The sequence below is a fragment of the Plodia interpunctella genome, chromosome 13 (assembly GCF_027563975.2).
Source record: "Plodia interpunctella isolate USDA-ARS_2022_Savannah chromosome 13, ilPloInte3.2, whole genome shotgun sequence".
Lineage (NCBI taxonomy): Eukaryota > Metazoa > Arthropoda > Insecta > Lepidoptera > Pyralidae > Plodia > Plodia interpunctella.
In genome coordinates, this window is record NC_071306.1 from 4,940,680 (window position 1) to 4,953,793 (window position 13,114).

The 13,114-nt window shown below is 34.8% G+C and overlaps 1 protein-coding gene across 2 annotated transcripts; it reads left to right on the forward strand.

Annotated features, from left to right (window-relative positions):
- Window positions 1–2,093: 2,093 nt before the first annotated feature.
- Window positions 2,094–11,464, forward strand: LOC128674997 (uncharacterized). Of its 2 annotated transcripts, XM_053754043.2 has the most exons (7): window positions 2,098–2,311; window positions 2,604–2,618; window positions 3,699–3,816; window positions 6,027–6,135; window positions 7,474–7,632; window positions 8,193–8,300; window positions 10,840–11,461. In XM_053754043.2, exons 1-7 carry the CDS (start codon window positions 2,239–2,241, stop codon window positions 10,918–10,920), a joined length of 663 nt encoding a protein of 220 aa, XP_053610018.1. In that variant the 5' UTR covers window positions 2,098–2,238; the 3' UTR covers window positions 10,921–11,461. The 2 variants fall into 2 exon arrangements, with proteins under 2 accessions (XP_053610019.1, XP_053610018.1); XM_053754044.2 differs by lacking the exon at window positions 8,193–8,300 and having other exon boundaries at window positions 2,094–2,311; window positions 10,840–11,464.
- The last annotated feature ends 1,650 nt before the right edge of the window (window positions 11,465–13,114 follow it).

The following is a 13,114-nucleotide window of genomic DNA, read 5'->3' on the forward strand; positions in this document are numbered from 1 at the left end:
ATACCTATTTTAGCTTAAAGTATGCTTTAACTTTTTTAATGAAAAGGTATTTAACGATTGAAATAAATATTTTTGATTTTGTATGATATTTATAAATTATGAAAACATGCAGTGAGAACTCCCTTTTAAAGACACAAAGAGTTACAATAGGTATATTTTTAGGCGATCGAATCCGACACAATCCCGAAGCACGTAGGCCGGTAATCACTCTTTAATGCTAGTAGCCGCTGAGTGGCCCAAATGATCAGCTATAGCCCCCATGCTGGGCGACACAGCCGCCACATTAGAGCCGCTGCGCTCCCTTGTTGAGTTTGCTAGAACCGCCCACTCCACCTATGTCGCTGATAACTGCCGATACATTTTTAAATTTCCCTTTTAAAAAAGAAATTCTACTTTTCTTTTGAGTGTATTTTCATACAAAATCACACTCATCAGTATAATCATTAGGTTGTAGAATTTTGAGAAAAAGCATATGTTTAAACGGGGCTTTAATAGATGAATACCAAATTTCAAGGAAATCGGTCCAGCGGTTTAGCCGTGAAAGTTGAACAAGCAGTAAGACTTTCGCATTTATTATGTTATTAGCTTTTGCTTGCGGCTTCGCCCGCTTTATATCCTTCCTAAACATAGTGAAATCTGGGTCAATTTATCGCATATTCGGTAGGACTGATAAAAGTTCCGTCACTTTTGCCGTTAAGTACCTACATGTATCGTTTCACGATACGTGTCTCGTCCCGTTTCCTGCAACTTGTTCCACTTCCGTTACAACATTTCCGGTTTTATTTTCGACTACGTGTCACGTCCTCTTTTTTATTAACCATAAACTTAAATCTATAATTAATAAATAATGAGGTTTCATCTAGCTTCCGCCCGCTATTTTGCCTCCACAGGAATGTAATTAAGTTCCATACAAACTTGCAGCCCCAATTTAACCAATATGGGGTAGTAATTTTCCAAAATTCTTTGGTGTTTCTCAGAGCGTCCTTCCAAAGGTGTTTCTCAGACCGTCCTTCCAAAGGTGTTTCTCAGAGCGCTTCGACCGCTGCGAATGCGCTGTAATGCTTGTTTTTGTCAAAATTTGAAAAATTGTAATGAGTGCGCGGCCACAGCGCTCAAAACGGTTTGAGTCTTCTAAAAGTCTTAGTAATAAGCCTCCTAGTAATTCATCTTTATCAGCTTAGTAGTTTCGAGATTTCATGATCAGTGAGTGTTGTATATATATATATATATATATATATATATATATATATTATAATTTTGGAAGTACTTACGGATGTTGTCAGGTAAAGAAGCATAGGTTTTTTTTTACAATTGCGTGGGTCAAATTGAGTGATAACTATAATCCTTATTCGATATACCGCCTTTATGGCGGTATATCGATGAATAATTTTCAATAACTATTATCGAGCTATATTTATTATTACGATACAATGATAATGTTGTACACTAATCCGGGATTATCAACGCGGGAGCAAACAGCTTTAATGACTAACCCTGTTATTCATAATAAAAGTTAAAACATTCTCTAAGCCAAAATATGTTTTGTCACGATCGCACTTTACTTACATACTTGAAATTGTTCAGAAAGAGACAAAACATATTTTAGCTTAGAGTATATTTTTTATGAATCACAGGTATATAGGTAAGTAATCACAATATAACTTGATATTTGTGATTAGACCTTAGAGTTCCGAACTATTCAAGTTCACAACTATTTTAGAACTATAACTGATGAACTGATGTGTATGCCAATGAGAACAGCAGGTTTTCGGATGTGAAACTTAACCTTCTCCTTTTCCGTACTATAGGTATACCTATGCGTAATTTCAATAGTATTGGTTGAGTAGATAAAGCTGAAGATACACAAACTCTACTTTCACATTAATAATATGATTGGGTTTAGGAATATTTATGATTAGGATTAGTTTTGACGTGTAGTGTGTAAAGGACAAAATAATAAAAAAAATAGAAATCGATATTGAGAAAGTAGTGGTGACTTACATAGACCACTCAATCTACCAACCTGAAAATCAATATCTCAAAATAGCCTTACTAGATTTATGTCTAACATTTATATGTGGAATAATTTGTAAAAATCTATTCACAATAACTCATTTAAACGTTTTATTTGGGTTTTACAAAGGTCTATTTAGAACACTAAAATCTCTTACGAGTGCAAACAGAGGTGGTTGCAACTATCAACATCTTTATCTTTACTCTATTAGTTAATAAATTAAAATGAAAACGTTAAGCCTAATCCCGCTACAGCTTCAGTTGCAACAAAGAGAAACAGTTTTATTTTCTTGGTTGTGTACGTAAAATGGAAATTGCAATTACTATCTCTTATCTCATTGGATATTTATATATAAAAACATATCTAATTAGTTCCGTGACGTTATTTTAAATAAATTTAAATAAAACATTTCATTGTATCATACGTCAAATTTCCTCGAGTTTTCATGAGTACTTAGTAAAAATATAAGAAACCGTCAGAAAATTTCAGTTTTAAATTGTTGATAAATGAAACAAAAAATAATTCAGTCGAACATCAGCGTGCACAGGAAAATATTTCTCAAGGAATGAAAATAGGGTATCGTCCGTAGGCTCGGCTGGCAAGGCTTACCCCCTTCGCACACGGCGTCGTATCGTAAGCGTATCGTAGGACGCGCGTAGTACGAGAGCAATACGAGCAGGAACATGTTCAAACAAGTCCGCACACGATGCGGTGTTGCAGCGTATTGTATGAGGTATTCGTGTCATTACGATAGTCGTAGCGTACTGGCGTAACAAAAGGAAGCGTAGAAAAATTTTTCAAGATGAATACTGGCAAAATTATAGAATTTGTGGGCCTAGTGGAAAAATTTCCTTGCCTCTACAATCATTCCTTGAGTGATTACTCAAGGAAAGATGTAACAGAGAAAGCTTGGGCAGAAATATGCTCAAAAATGAACTGGACAGGTATGTAAACAAATTTTTTTATTCAATTCAAATTAATTATACACAATGCCGCCACTGCCATGGAAGAGAATTATTGGGTTTTAAAAAATAATTTGTTAAATAATCCCTCAGCTGGTGGGGTGATGAATTTCTGTCAACGTGAAGATGTTCATTATGTTCAGGAATATGTATTTGTATGTTATCATCAGCGTTATTACGATCTTCAGTTTGGTTGATTTCGTAATCAACTCCTTCACTTTTTCGTATAAAATTGTGAAGTACACAGACACATTTAATTATATTGTTTATTGTATCATAATTTTTGCGTCTAATTGGCGTCATCAACACTTGAAATTTTTGGGTCATCATTCCAAAAGCACACTCGATGTTTTTCCGCCCACGACTTAGTCTGTAGTTATTCTTTTTTTATTGCATATATTACGTAGTGGATATGGTCTTAATATATTTCTTTTCAACGGAAATGCATTATCGGCTACAAAATAATAAGGAAATGTAGAGCCACTATCATCGTGGGGTAAATAAAAGTCATCAGGAAGATTATTATTATTATTTTGTATCCACTGTCCAAGGCGTCCTGCCTGGAATATTCCACCATCGCTATTACGACCAGGGTATCCCGTTTCTATAAAGATATACGTCTACGCTACGATTCGTTTGCAGAACACTCCGCGTCTCGTACACGTAGCGTAATTACGATACGCGCACGAGACAACTACGCTTACGACCCGTGTGCGAAAAGCCTTATAAAGCGGCTGAGCGGCGCGGTCCGCATTACTATCGTTCGCCACGCGCTCCGCACTCGTGCACCGGACGCCTAACATTCTACTTGCAACGAGACGCTCTCTGGATACTCATTGTGTGAGTTAGCTTTTGTCATTACTTTTATTTTTTCAAAAATATGATTAACATGGCTGTATGTTTGGTGACGACAACTTGTTTAAAATTGATTATAGTGAAATTATATACCTTGTCCATGACCACTCATCGTCAAGATTGTTTTAGAACTTTGTGAATACTATAAATTTATTAATTAACTCATATTTACACTAGTTATCTAAATTACCGAGAATTAGGTCACATACAGCAGAAAACGCGAGGGATTGTTTTTTTAAACTTTTGAGTAATATTGATGTATTTTACACAATTAATTTAATTGCTTTAAATTTATTTACGTAAGTAATAAAATACTTCTGTGTTAAGTATCTACATACAATATCGTGTTGTATTAGATTACAAAAGCAAATTGTTAATAGCTACATATAAATTAATAAACACTTTCTCTTCTACTCAACCGATTTCTGAAATGCTACCAATTAAGCTAATTTATTTCTGAGTAACATAGAGTAGTTTTATTACATTTTTCCCACGAGAGCTAAGCGCCCGGGAGCGTAACCTATTAAGATCCTTGCCGAGTTAACAAAATATTAATAGAAAATAACTAAACATTGTTATAAATATGTTTGTATGATTTAGTTAAAACGTCAAAAAGTCTCACAACGGCCAAACTAAAACGGAAGAATCTCAGTTGAAATTGGTCTCTAAAGTACCTGCATTTTGCATATGAGTAGTGTTTAAATACACACTTTACCTTATTTTTCACGTTATTCATTACCACACGTCATATTAGTGTTCAAAACATACATATTACGTACCTAACTTATTGGCACTCAAATTAAGTACAAAATATGTAACAATATGCGCGACCTCGCGTCGGGTGTAGCTTATGCAAGCTTTTTGAGATCTATTAATCGCTGTAATTTAATTGATTGCGTTCGCTAATTTCCAACTAAACAAGGATACTTTTTGTCAATAGTACGTCGATTTTTTATGACATTACTAAGGGTAAGGGTGGTTTGTTTCATAGAAAAAAACAAACACTGAACAAAATAAATATTTATTTTATCTATTTTTTCATTATTGATAAGTCATAAATAAATCATTGATTTTTATGTAACTTACTTAGGATTGAAGTTCTATCCTCTCATTGCTCTATATACAATTCTATAATAGAACTGTAGCATATTGGGAAAAAAATTACCCGTCAATCAATCATAGCAATTTTACTCCCGCGCCCTGATATCGACTGAAATTAAACTATGACGGATGTAGATCCCAAGTAATCCCAACTATAAAATAAGAATTTTAAATAAACATTTATTAAAAGATTTTTTTGCATCTAGTTTCGAAGACATCGAAAGTCTGAATCACTTTATTTTAAAATATATTTATTTCTTTATTATTGTACTGAAAAATAACGAGAAAACAATGTAATGAGGCATTGGAAACAAATTTATCCAACCGTAGAGTTTCAATATTTACTAGTGTGTCAGCCCTGTCAGTAGAGCTCAAATGCTGGACACAGGCTCAATTCAGCGATCCCTTGCAAATACTTTGATGACGTTATCTGATCTTGCCAATTTTAGAGACGTGTTTTATTGTCGAAGATCATGATAAGAACAATGATAGTAAAGTAAAATAGATAAATAACTACTTATAGAACTTTTAAGACATTTCGTTTAATTATTGTTTACGTTATATCTTGATTTATTGTGTAATTCAAAATAAAAATATCGACATTGCTTTAGTTAATAAAGTATCTACGAACTTCGAGCATGATTGCTACGAGGAACGTAGCGAATACAAAAAACGTCGTACCAAGCACTACGAATGTCGTAGCAAGCACTACGAATGTCGTAGCAAGCACTACGAATGTCGTACCAAGCACTACGAATGTCGTACCAAGCACTACGAATGTCGTACCAAGCACTACGAATGTCGTAGCAAGCACTACGAATGTCGTAGCAAGCACTACGAATGTCGTAGCAAGCGCTACGAAGATCGTATCTGGCGCTACAAAGATCGTAGAAAATGCTACATAATCGTAATAAAATAAATATTTTTAGCGATATATTTTTAACCATTTGCCTATATTTTGTCATCGACCTGATACCGAACTCGCGGTATAAAAATATAATAAATAGTGCTTGCAATTACTTCCTCGCTCGAGGGCATTTGTATCATTTTCCCTCAGTAATATTAAATAACGTTCATAAAGCATATATCTGCAGGTTGGTGTGTGATGAGCAGCAGCAGATGATGTGTGGCTCGCTCCCGTTGCTTCTGGTGGCGCTCACCACGGCCCTCGCCGCGCCCTCCTCCAGCTTCCAGGATAACTCGGTAACTTTTTATTCTTCTTATTGACTCGGAATAGCTATACAAAAGATGATCGACCGCCGTATGTGGCAACGATCCGATCGCTCTGTCGATGGCCTGGTTCAAGTCCTCTATAATTCAGGATGTGGGGCAGTTGGACAGGACAGCAAGTGAGCCATAGCTCTATACAGTGATATATATATAGTGTGTTGTGTATATATATGCGAAAGTAAGTTTATTTGTTGCCTCGTTACGCTCTATCTACTGAACCGATTTTCTTGAAATTTTGAATACATATAGTTTTAAGTACGGAAAAGGACATAGGGTACCTTTTTTCCCTTTTTTTTTACACCGGAAATATAACTGCTCCCCTCCCGTGAGAAATCATGCGGGCGAAACAGCGGGCAAAAGCTATTATATATATATATATATATATATATATATATATATATATATATATATATATATATATATATATATATATATATATATATATATATATATATATATATATATATATATATATATATATATTGTTTATGTACATAGCATACATTTGACGTGTTAAAATATATTATTTAAAATTCTTTGGAAATCTACTTCCCACATTAAATCTGCTGGAAATGTAATCTGTGGTATTAAAAATATTTTGACAGATCTACATAAAACACACAAATGTATACCCATGCAGGTTATAGGTGTTATATATCGTATATACTTACGTGCAGAAAGCTCACGGAGTTATGGCCTTTACCTTGCTGCAGCTCACTAATTAGTTTAATATTGTGTTTATAATATAGTAGTTTCAGACTGTATTTGTTATTGCTATAGTGTCTGTGGCAAATTTACTAAATATCTACATATAAGTTAAATAAAGTATAAAAACAATGAACAAAAGACTTCTTCAACATAAAATATAATCAAATCAAAATTAAATTCTCTATTGGCTCAGTTCAAATTTTAGCTCAGTAACACTTTTGTCAAATTATTCAAACTATTACATACGTCAAACAGTTCATGTTTGTTTTGTTATTACATTTTTGACGTAACTTGTACGTCATTTTTAGTTCCGGGTATCGTCACGGACATTAGTCGATGAAAAAAATTGATTAGATAAAGTTTATACGACGTTTAATTTGTTTACGATATGACGCACCCATTTCTCTAAGAAGTTGACTGCGACTATTCTCAGTAACCTCAATTACGTGTTATTATGTTCGTCATTTTACTTTTTTTAATCGTTGTAAAATTAGGCTAAAAGTATGCCTTAACATACAGAATTTGATACAAATACCTATTATACTGATCAAATCTAGTCTATAAAAGGTAGTAACAGTGTAAAAGTTTTTGTCTTTTACTTAGGAAAAGATCATAGTGCCACAAAAGCGAGCCGCGCTCGTCCTGGACCGGTTGCTGATCGCTCTGCAAAAAGCTCTTCACGAGGACAGTCAGGTGAAGGAGAGCAGGGAGTGGCCGCGCACCGAGCCGCTCCGCATCGACCTTGAGAACGGCGGGGACATGGTAACGTGTTGCAGCAACATATCATAGTGTACAGAGAGGACATCCGGCTGCAGTATGGCAGGGAGTGGCCGAGCACCGATCCGCTCCACTTGACCTGGAGGACGGTAGGGACATGGTAACGTGTTGCAGCAACCAGTCATAGTGCACAGCACATAGAGGACAGCCGCTGCAGGAGAGCAGGGAATGGCCGCGCACCATGCCGCTCCGCATCGACCAGGACATGGTAACAATATCACTTTAATACAACGGAAGCTGCACACAATTCACTTGGTCTGTCATTTTACTGCACTTTATCCCAATTGAAAAACTGAATGCCAAATAATTTGCTACCGTGTACCTTTACTTATTTTAATGCACTTACAGAAAGCGTTAGCAAGTCTGGCAGATTTTGTCATATATTTGCCCGCACATATGATGTTTTGTTTTTAATATCTTCCTAATTGTATGTACCAAAGTTAGCACTAAGTTAAATCCACCGGATTGACATCTTCCGAGTGGCCAACAGTGAGAACACATAAGCACAAGCAAGTAAGCATACTGTAGTGTATTGGTCATTGCAGAGGGAACATTACGAGGAGGTGCAGCCCTTGAGCTTTGCTTTCGCCGAGCGCGATGTCCCGTCTTCGGCGCCCGCTCTCAAGGTCGCGCATGACAACGATGGTGACACGGTGATTATGGTTTTCTATAGCTTTGAGTGCGTACCAAACAGACCTCCCACAAAATCTGAAAAAAATCTGAAAATCTGAAAAGTTCTACGTATCGTTGAACTATTTCGTAAAATCAAAAATTAACAAAGAACAATTAATATATATTTTTTAGTTTGAAAGTTTATTCTTAAATAAATCACATTGTCACAATCGCACTCTCGAGTTAACCTATTGACTATCACAAAATAAACTATCATACGAACACTATATAGGTTACTATCTATACTACTACTTCCTACTACTTTTCTATTCTACAACTTCTACACAATTACGAAACCTTAAGTAATTCTATACGTACATATGGTCTAATATAACTAGGTACGCCTGTTGCCTGTGTCAGTTTTATAATTCGCAATTTCTCGATATCTATATTCACATTATTAATGTTATAAGATGCGAAAATGTGTCTATCACGCTTTCAAGGCTAAACCGCATATGCCGATCATGATTAAAAATTAATGACCCGAACGAGTATTGATGTATATTGTTTTATTATTACCTCTGTATTTCTTATTTTTTTCTAATAAAGTTAGCTAAAGTAAGGAAAAGGTCTTAAATAACACAGGTTAATAAAGAACTGTGTTTTTTAAAGGTATTTTAACATAGGGTATTAAACTTTTATTATTGTACTAGCGGCCTGTCCCGGCTTCGCTCGGGTAAAATATAATTAATCATACACCTACCTACATCTTAATATTGGTGAAAAACGCATGAAAATCTGTGCAGTAATTTTTGAGTTTATCTCGAGCAGACAGACGCGGCAGAGGACTTTGTTTTATCATATGTAAGGATAAACTTTTAATCAAACAAACTTTTATATGAATAAAAGTTTTATACTCTAACAAAAGGAACAAATTATTGGCTACAAAGTAACTGTAAATTAACTAAGTAAAACTTATGCTGAGGTCATATTCCCCTACTACTGAAAATAGGAGATATTCATACACAGTCAGCTGTACGTGTCACCACACCACGTTTTTTTAGAGGTTACTCGCACACACACCCACATTCAGTATATCAGTGAGTACTTACATCAGAAGTAGGCCATCATTCGCTCTTCGCAGATATCCCATCCAACTGTTTATCTTTTGTTAAAAACTCGAAACTTATTACCAAAGTTAAATTAACGCAGTATTGACAACAATTATTTGTTTTATAAATCTCCCTTGTCTTAACCTTATTTCCCTTGTATACATTGTAAAACATAAATTGATCTATTGTAAACTTTAATTCGGGATATATTTTTTTTACAAGCAGGTGGAAGGTTACTAGAGGTTAATGTAATGTATGCCATTTAATTTTTTATCAATTCAAATTATTAAAATAAGTGTGAAACATTATTCTTGATAATTATGATATATAATCATCGAGCATTTTGGAGTAGCTTTCAAATTAGCGTTTGAGTGTTCACTTAAACATTTCAGTTTATGTTTATTTCATAAATAAAATTAAGGGTCTACCAGTCTACCTATGGGATTTTCGTTTTAATTGACGGCTAACATTCTAATTATAACCATAATTTGTTTTGAAGATTATATATTTATTATTTCAGGGAAACATTAAACATTTTTCGTTAAGTCGGTGCACACGTCGGTAATAATACTTGAAAGGCTTTAACTACCGTGCCACAACAAGCGCGGCATTACGTAGCGGGAGAAACATACAGGAGCGCGCGGAAACTAAACATAGCTTACAGGGAGGTAGCTGGCTCTTTATATTAGGAAATGATCTATTAAATAGCGCAATATTAATGAATTTCAAGGATATTTGACCAAATTGGAAAGTTTCAGTTTCATGTCAAACAATAGCGACCAGGGGCCTGATTCTTACGCAATCGAAGTTCACTTTATCAGTTTTCTACTTTTTTTCCTAAGCACTGTTTCTGCTTTTACATAAAACCAACGTCAAAAAGTTCGATTTCCTATAATCTGTTGGCTAATTCTCGTATTCAAAGATGCTGTAATACCACCACATTAAGCAGATTTCTGATCAACTTCTAAAGATTTATTTTAACGATTTATGAATCTAGCGATACTTGAACGTGGCAATTATAATGGAGTAGTGCCTTTGCACTACTCCATTATAATTGCTAAGAAAGTTGTGTGTGTTTCATTCATTTTCTCGTGGCTAACGCTTTAGCGTTAAGCTAACTAGGTAGCTTTAAGCGTTGTCTGCCAGGGATATCCTTCTCTGTGATTTGGTATTTTGTGGAGCTGCACGTTTCAAACACGGGCATGAAACAGGACTAATATTGCGACGGAATTGTCGGCGGATGTTATTTGTTCTATTACTTCATGGTCACGTCGTTAGCATTTATATATTTTTATTATCAAACACATAATATTTGTAAACCACCCTCATAATACAAATATGAAATTTCAATATGAAATGAGTAATGTCGAAATTATGCTATATTTTTTACTTAACAATGAATTTCTAATTTCCTTATTTAGGTAAACATATGGTTTATGGTTCATTTTTGTTTCTGGTTTGTTTGCAGAGTGGTCTGCAGAGGCGCGGGCAGGGCGGAGGACGCGGGCGCGTCCTGCGTTGCTACTTCAACGCGGTCACCTGCTTCTAGACCTAAATCACGTTTTACTTTATACGGCGATCTTTACTTATATGTTTTCTGATGCTAATTGTTACACCGCGATATATTGACTTCAACAGCATGTTTACGTCACATCGAAAAAAAAGTCTTATCATTTTATTTTTAAACTGATGATGTTATCCAGGTTCTGTAAATGTTAACTCCGCAGATTAGATATTTATGTACTATTCGAATAAGTATTAACATTGATGATTGAGAATTGATGCTCTCTCGGCACCTAAATGGTATGTATCTGAGCCATGGAACGGATATTTTCGCAACATGGATGACTACTACAAGACTCTTTCTGCCCAGAGTCCCATTTTGAAGGAATTCGAGAGAAGACAGAATAATGCTAAATAAAAAAAACACCCATGTATTGACATGGAAACTACTTGCAATAACTGGCAATAAGTAAACCAACAGTTTTGTTAATTTTCCAGAACACAGCGACGCGATTTTTGTACAATTTCCTTACCATTGTTAAGGCTCTGAGTTATCAAACATATTAATTAAAATATTGTTTTACAAATACTGACCAATCATTTTATACCTTCACACGATCGATGGAATAGTAGCTATGAAGAAGGTAGGATTATACAGTAACTGACAACCAGGGATGCGACCGACAGTAACTGACGACTGTGCGAAATAGAGACGAAGAGAAAGAGTAGGAAAGCGGACCCTGGGTCTGTCCGACGCTCAACGGCTGAGGTGAGGAATATATCGGGAAGACGCTCAGATGAGAGAGAGAGAAATGTATATAGGTATAGACTATCGAAATGTGGAATTGGAAAATAACATTTTGTAACATTTTCACTTTAATGAAAGCAAATATGATTAAAATATTATACTTATGTAGGTGCCAAAAGCAAGATTGAATTTAAGATTACGTTTTTTAAAACCGAAAAACATGACAAAATGTCAAAATGATTACCCAGTGGCGCTTCCGAAAAAAATGGCGTCTATAAATCGCAAAATTATTTCGCAAAAAAAATCTTGCAATCAAATTTTATTTTATAGTTTTGTAAACGATGGTTTCATTTTCTAAATATCAAAAAAATAAAATTATTTTATAAACGGTTTATTTGTTTCACGCAATGTATGATGCAATCCTGTGTACAAGTCGATTGGACCAATTATCCAAGCCCAAGATGCCAATGTAACCAAAAAATGAACGAGCATACATAATGTACAATTTTATTTTTATCATGTTGGTAACATTTTAAAGATCGGAAATAATATTTAATCATGTTGGTAACATTTAAAGAGCGCGCATTTCTTCATACAAAAGTAGTCTCTAACCTCTAAATATAAAGTGGAACAGAAGGAGACCGATCGAGATCGACCGCTTGGGGATTCACGGAGTGTCGCGACGCAATCACTTTAAGAAAGGAAATGCTATCGGTGCTAAATTATCACTTTTAAGGTAATGTATCTATTTACTTCCTTGTTTAATTTTTCTATGAGAGTTAAATTATAAAGTTTCAGATCAATTACTATGTACAGCTTACTGTAGTCAGGCCCCATTGCTTCGTAGTGATGCGTGCGGCTCCAATATGCGCCGTTGCTTTCTAGAGGTTTTGAAATTGACTTTTATCGACGTCTAAACTCCATTTAACTTCTGCGTTGAACAGAGGACAACGGAGCGCAAAGTAGCAATGGGGTCGAGCTCTTTAAATCTTTGTTTCTTACCGAGATAAAGAATTTATTGTCACGCATAGATCAACAAAAAAGAAAAACAAAAGTTAGACACCACACAGATTTTCTCGAATTTCTTTCGTTATCAACCCTTCGCCATCTGTTGGAGATTTTCAAAAGCTTGTTTACTGAAGGTTCGGATGATAGTCGTTCAGTCTGATGTAATTCAGTCTTGAGTGTCGTGAAATAAGCTTGAGCAGAGTCGATAGATGGTGCGACTTTAGAAAATTGGTGGGTAGGTATATAATAACATTTCAGTAAATGAGACGTTTACAAAAATATCATCTAGTAATAAGTAATATAAAAAAATATATGTAATAATGTATTTATGCTAAATTACCTACTGATTTATGTAAAAAAATAAAAAATCGCAAAACGCCAGATACTTATAAATGTATAAATAATGCATACAAAAATATCTAGCGTTATGCGATTTTTTAAATACCATTTTATGCCACTGACAACTCAAACTATTCCATACTAA

Bases quoted from the DNA above. Each gene is read 5' to 3' on its own strand.
- LOC128674997 (XM_053754043.2), top strand. From the start codon at position 2,239: ATGAAAACGTTAAGCCTAATCCCGCTACAGCTTCAGTTGCAACAAAGA. The intron at 3,817-6,026 runs GTGAGTTAGCTT...ATATATCTGCAG, and splicing joins GCTCTCTGGATACTCATTGT to GTTGGTGTGTGATGAGCAGC. The intron at 7,633-8,192 runs GTAACGTGTTGC...TGGTCATTGCAG, and splicing joins TTGAGAACGGCGGGGACATG to AGGGAACATTACGAGGAGGT.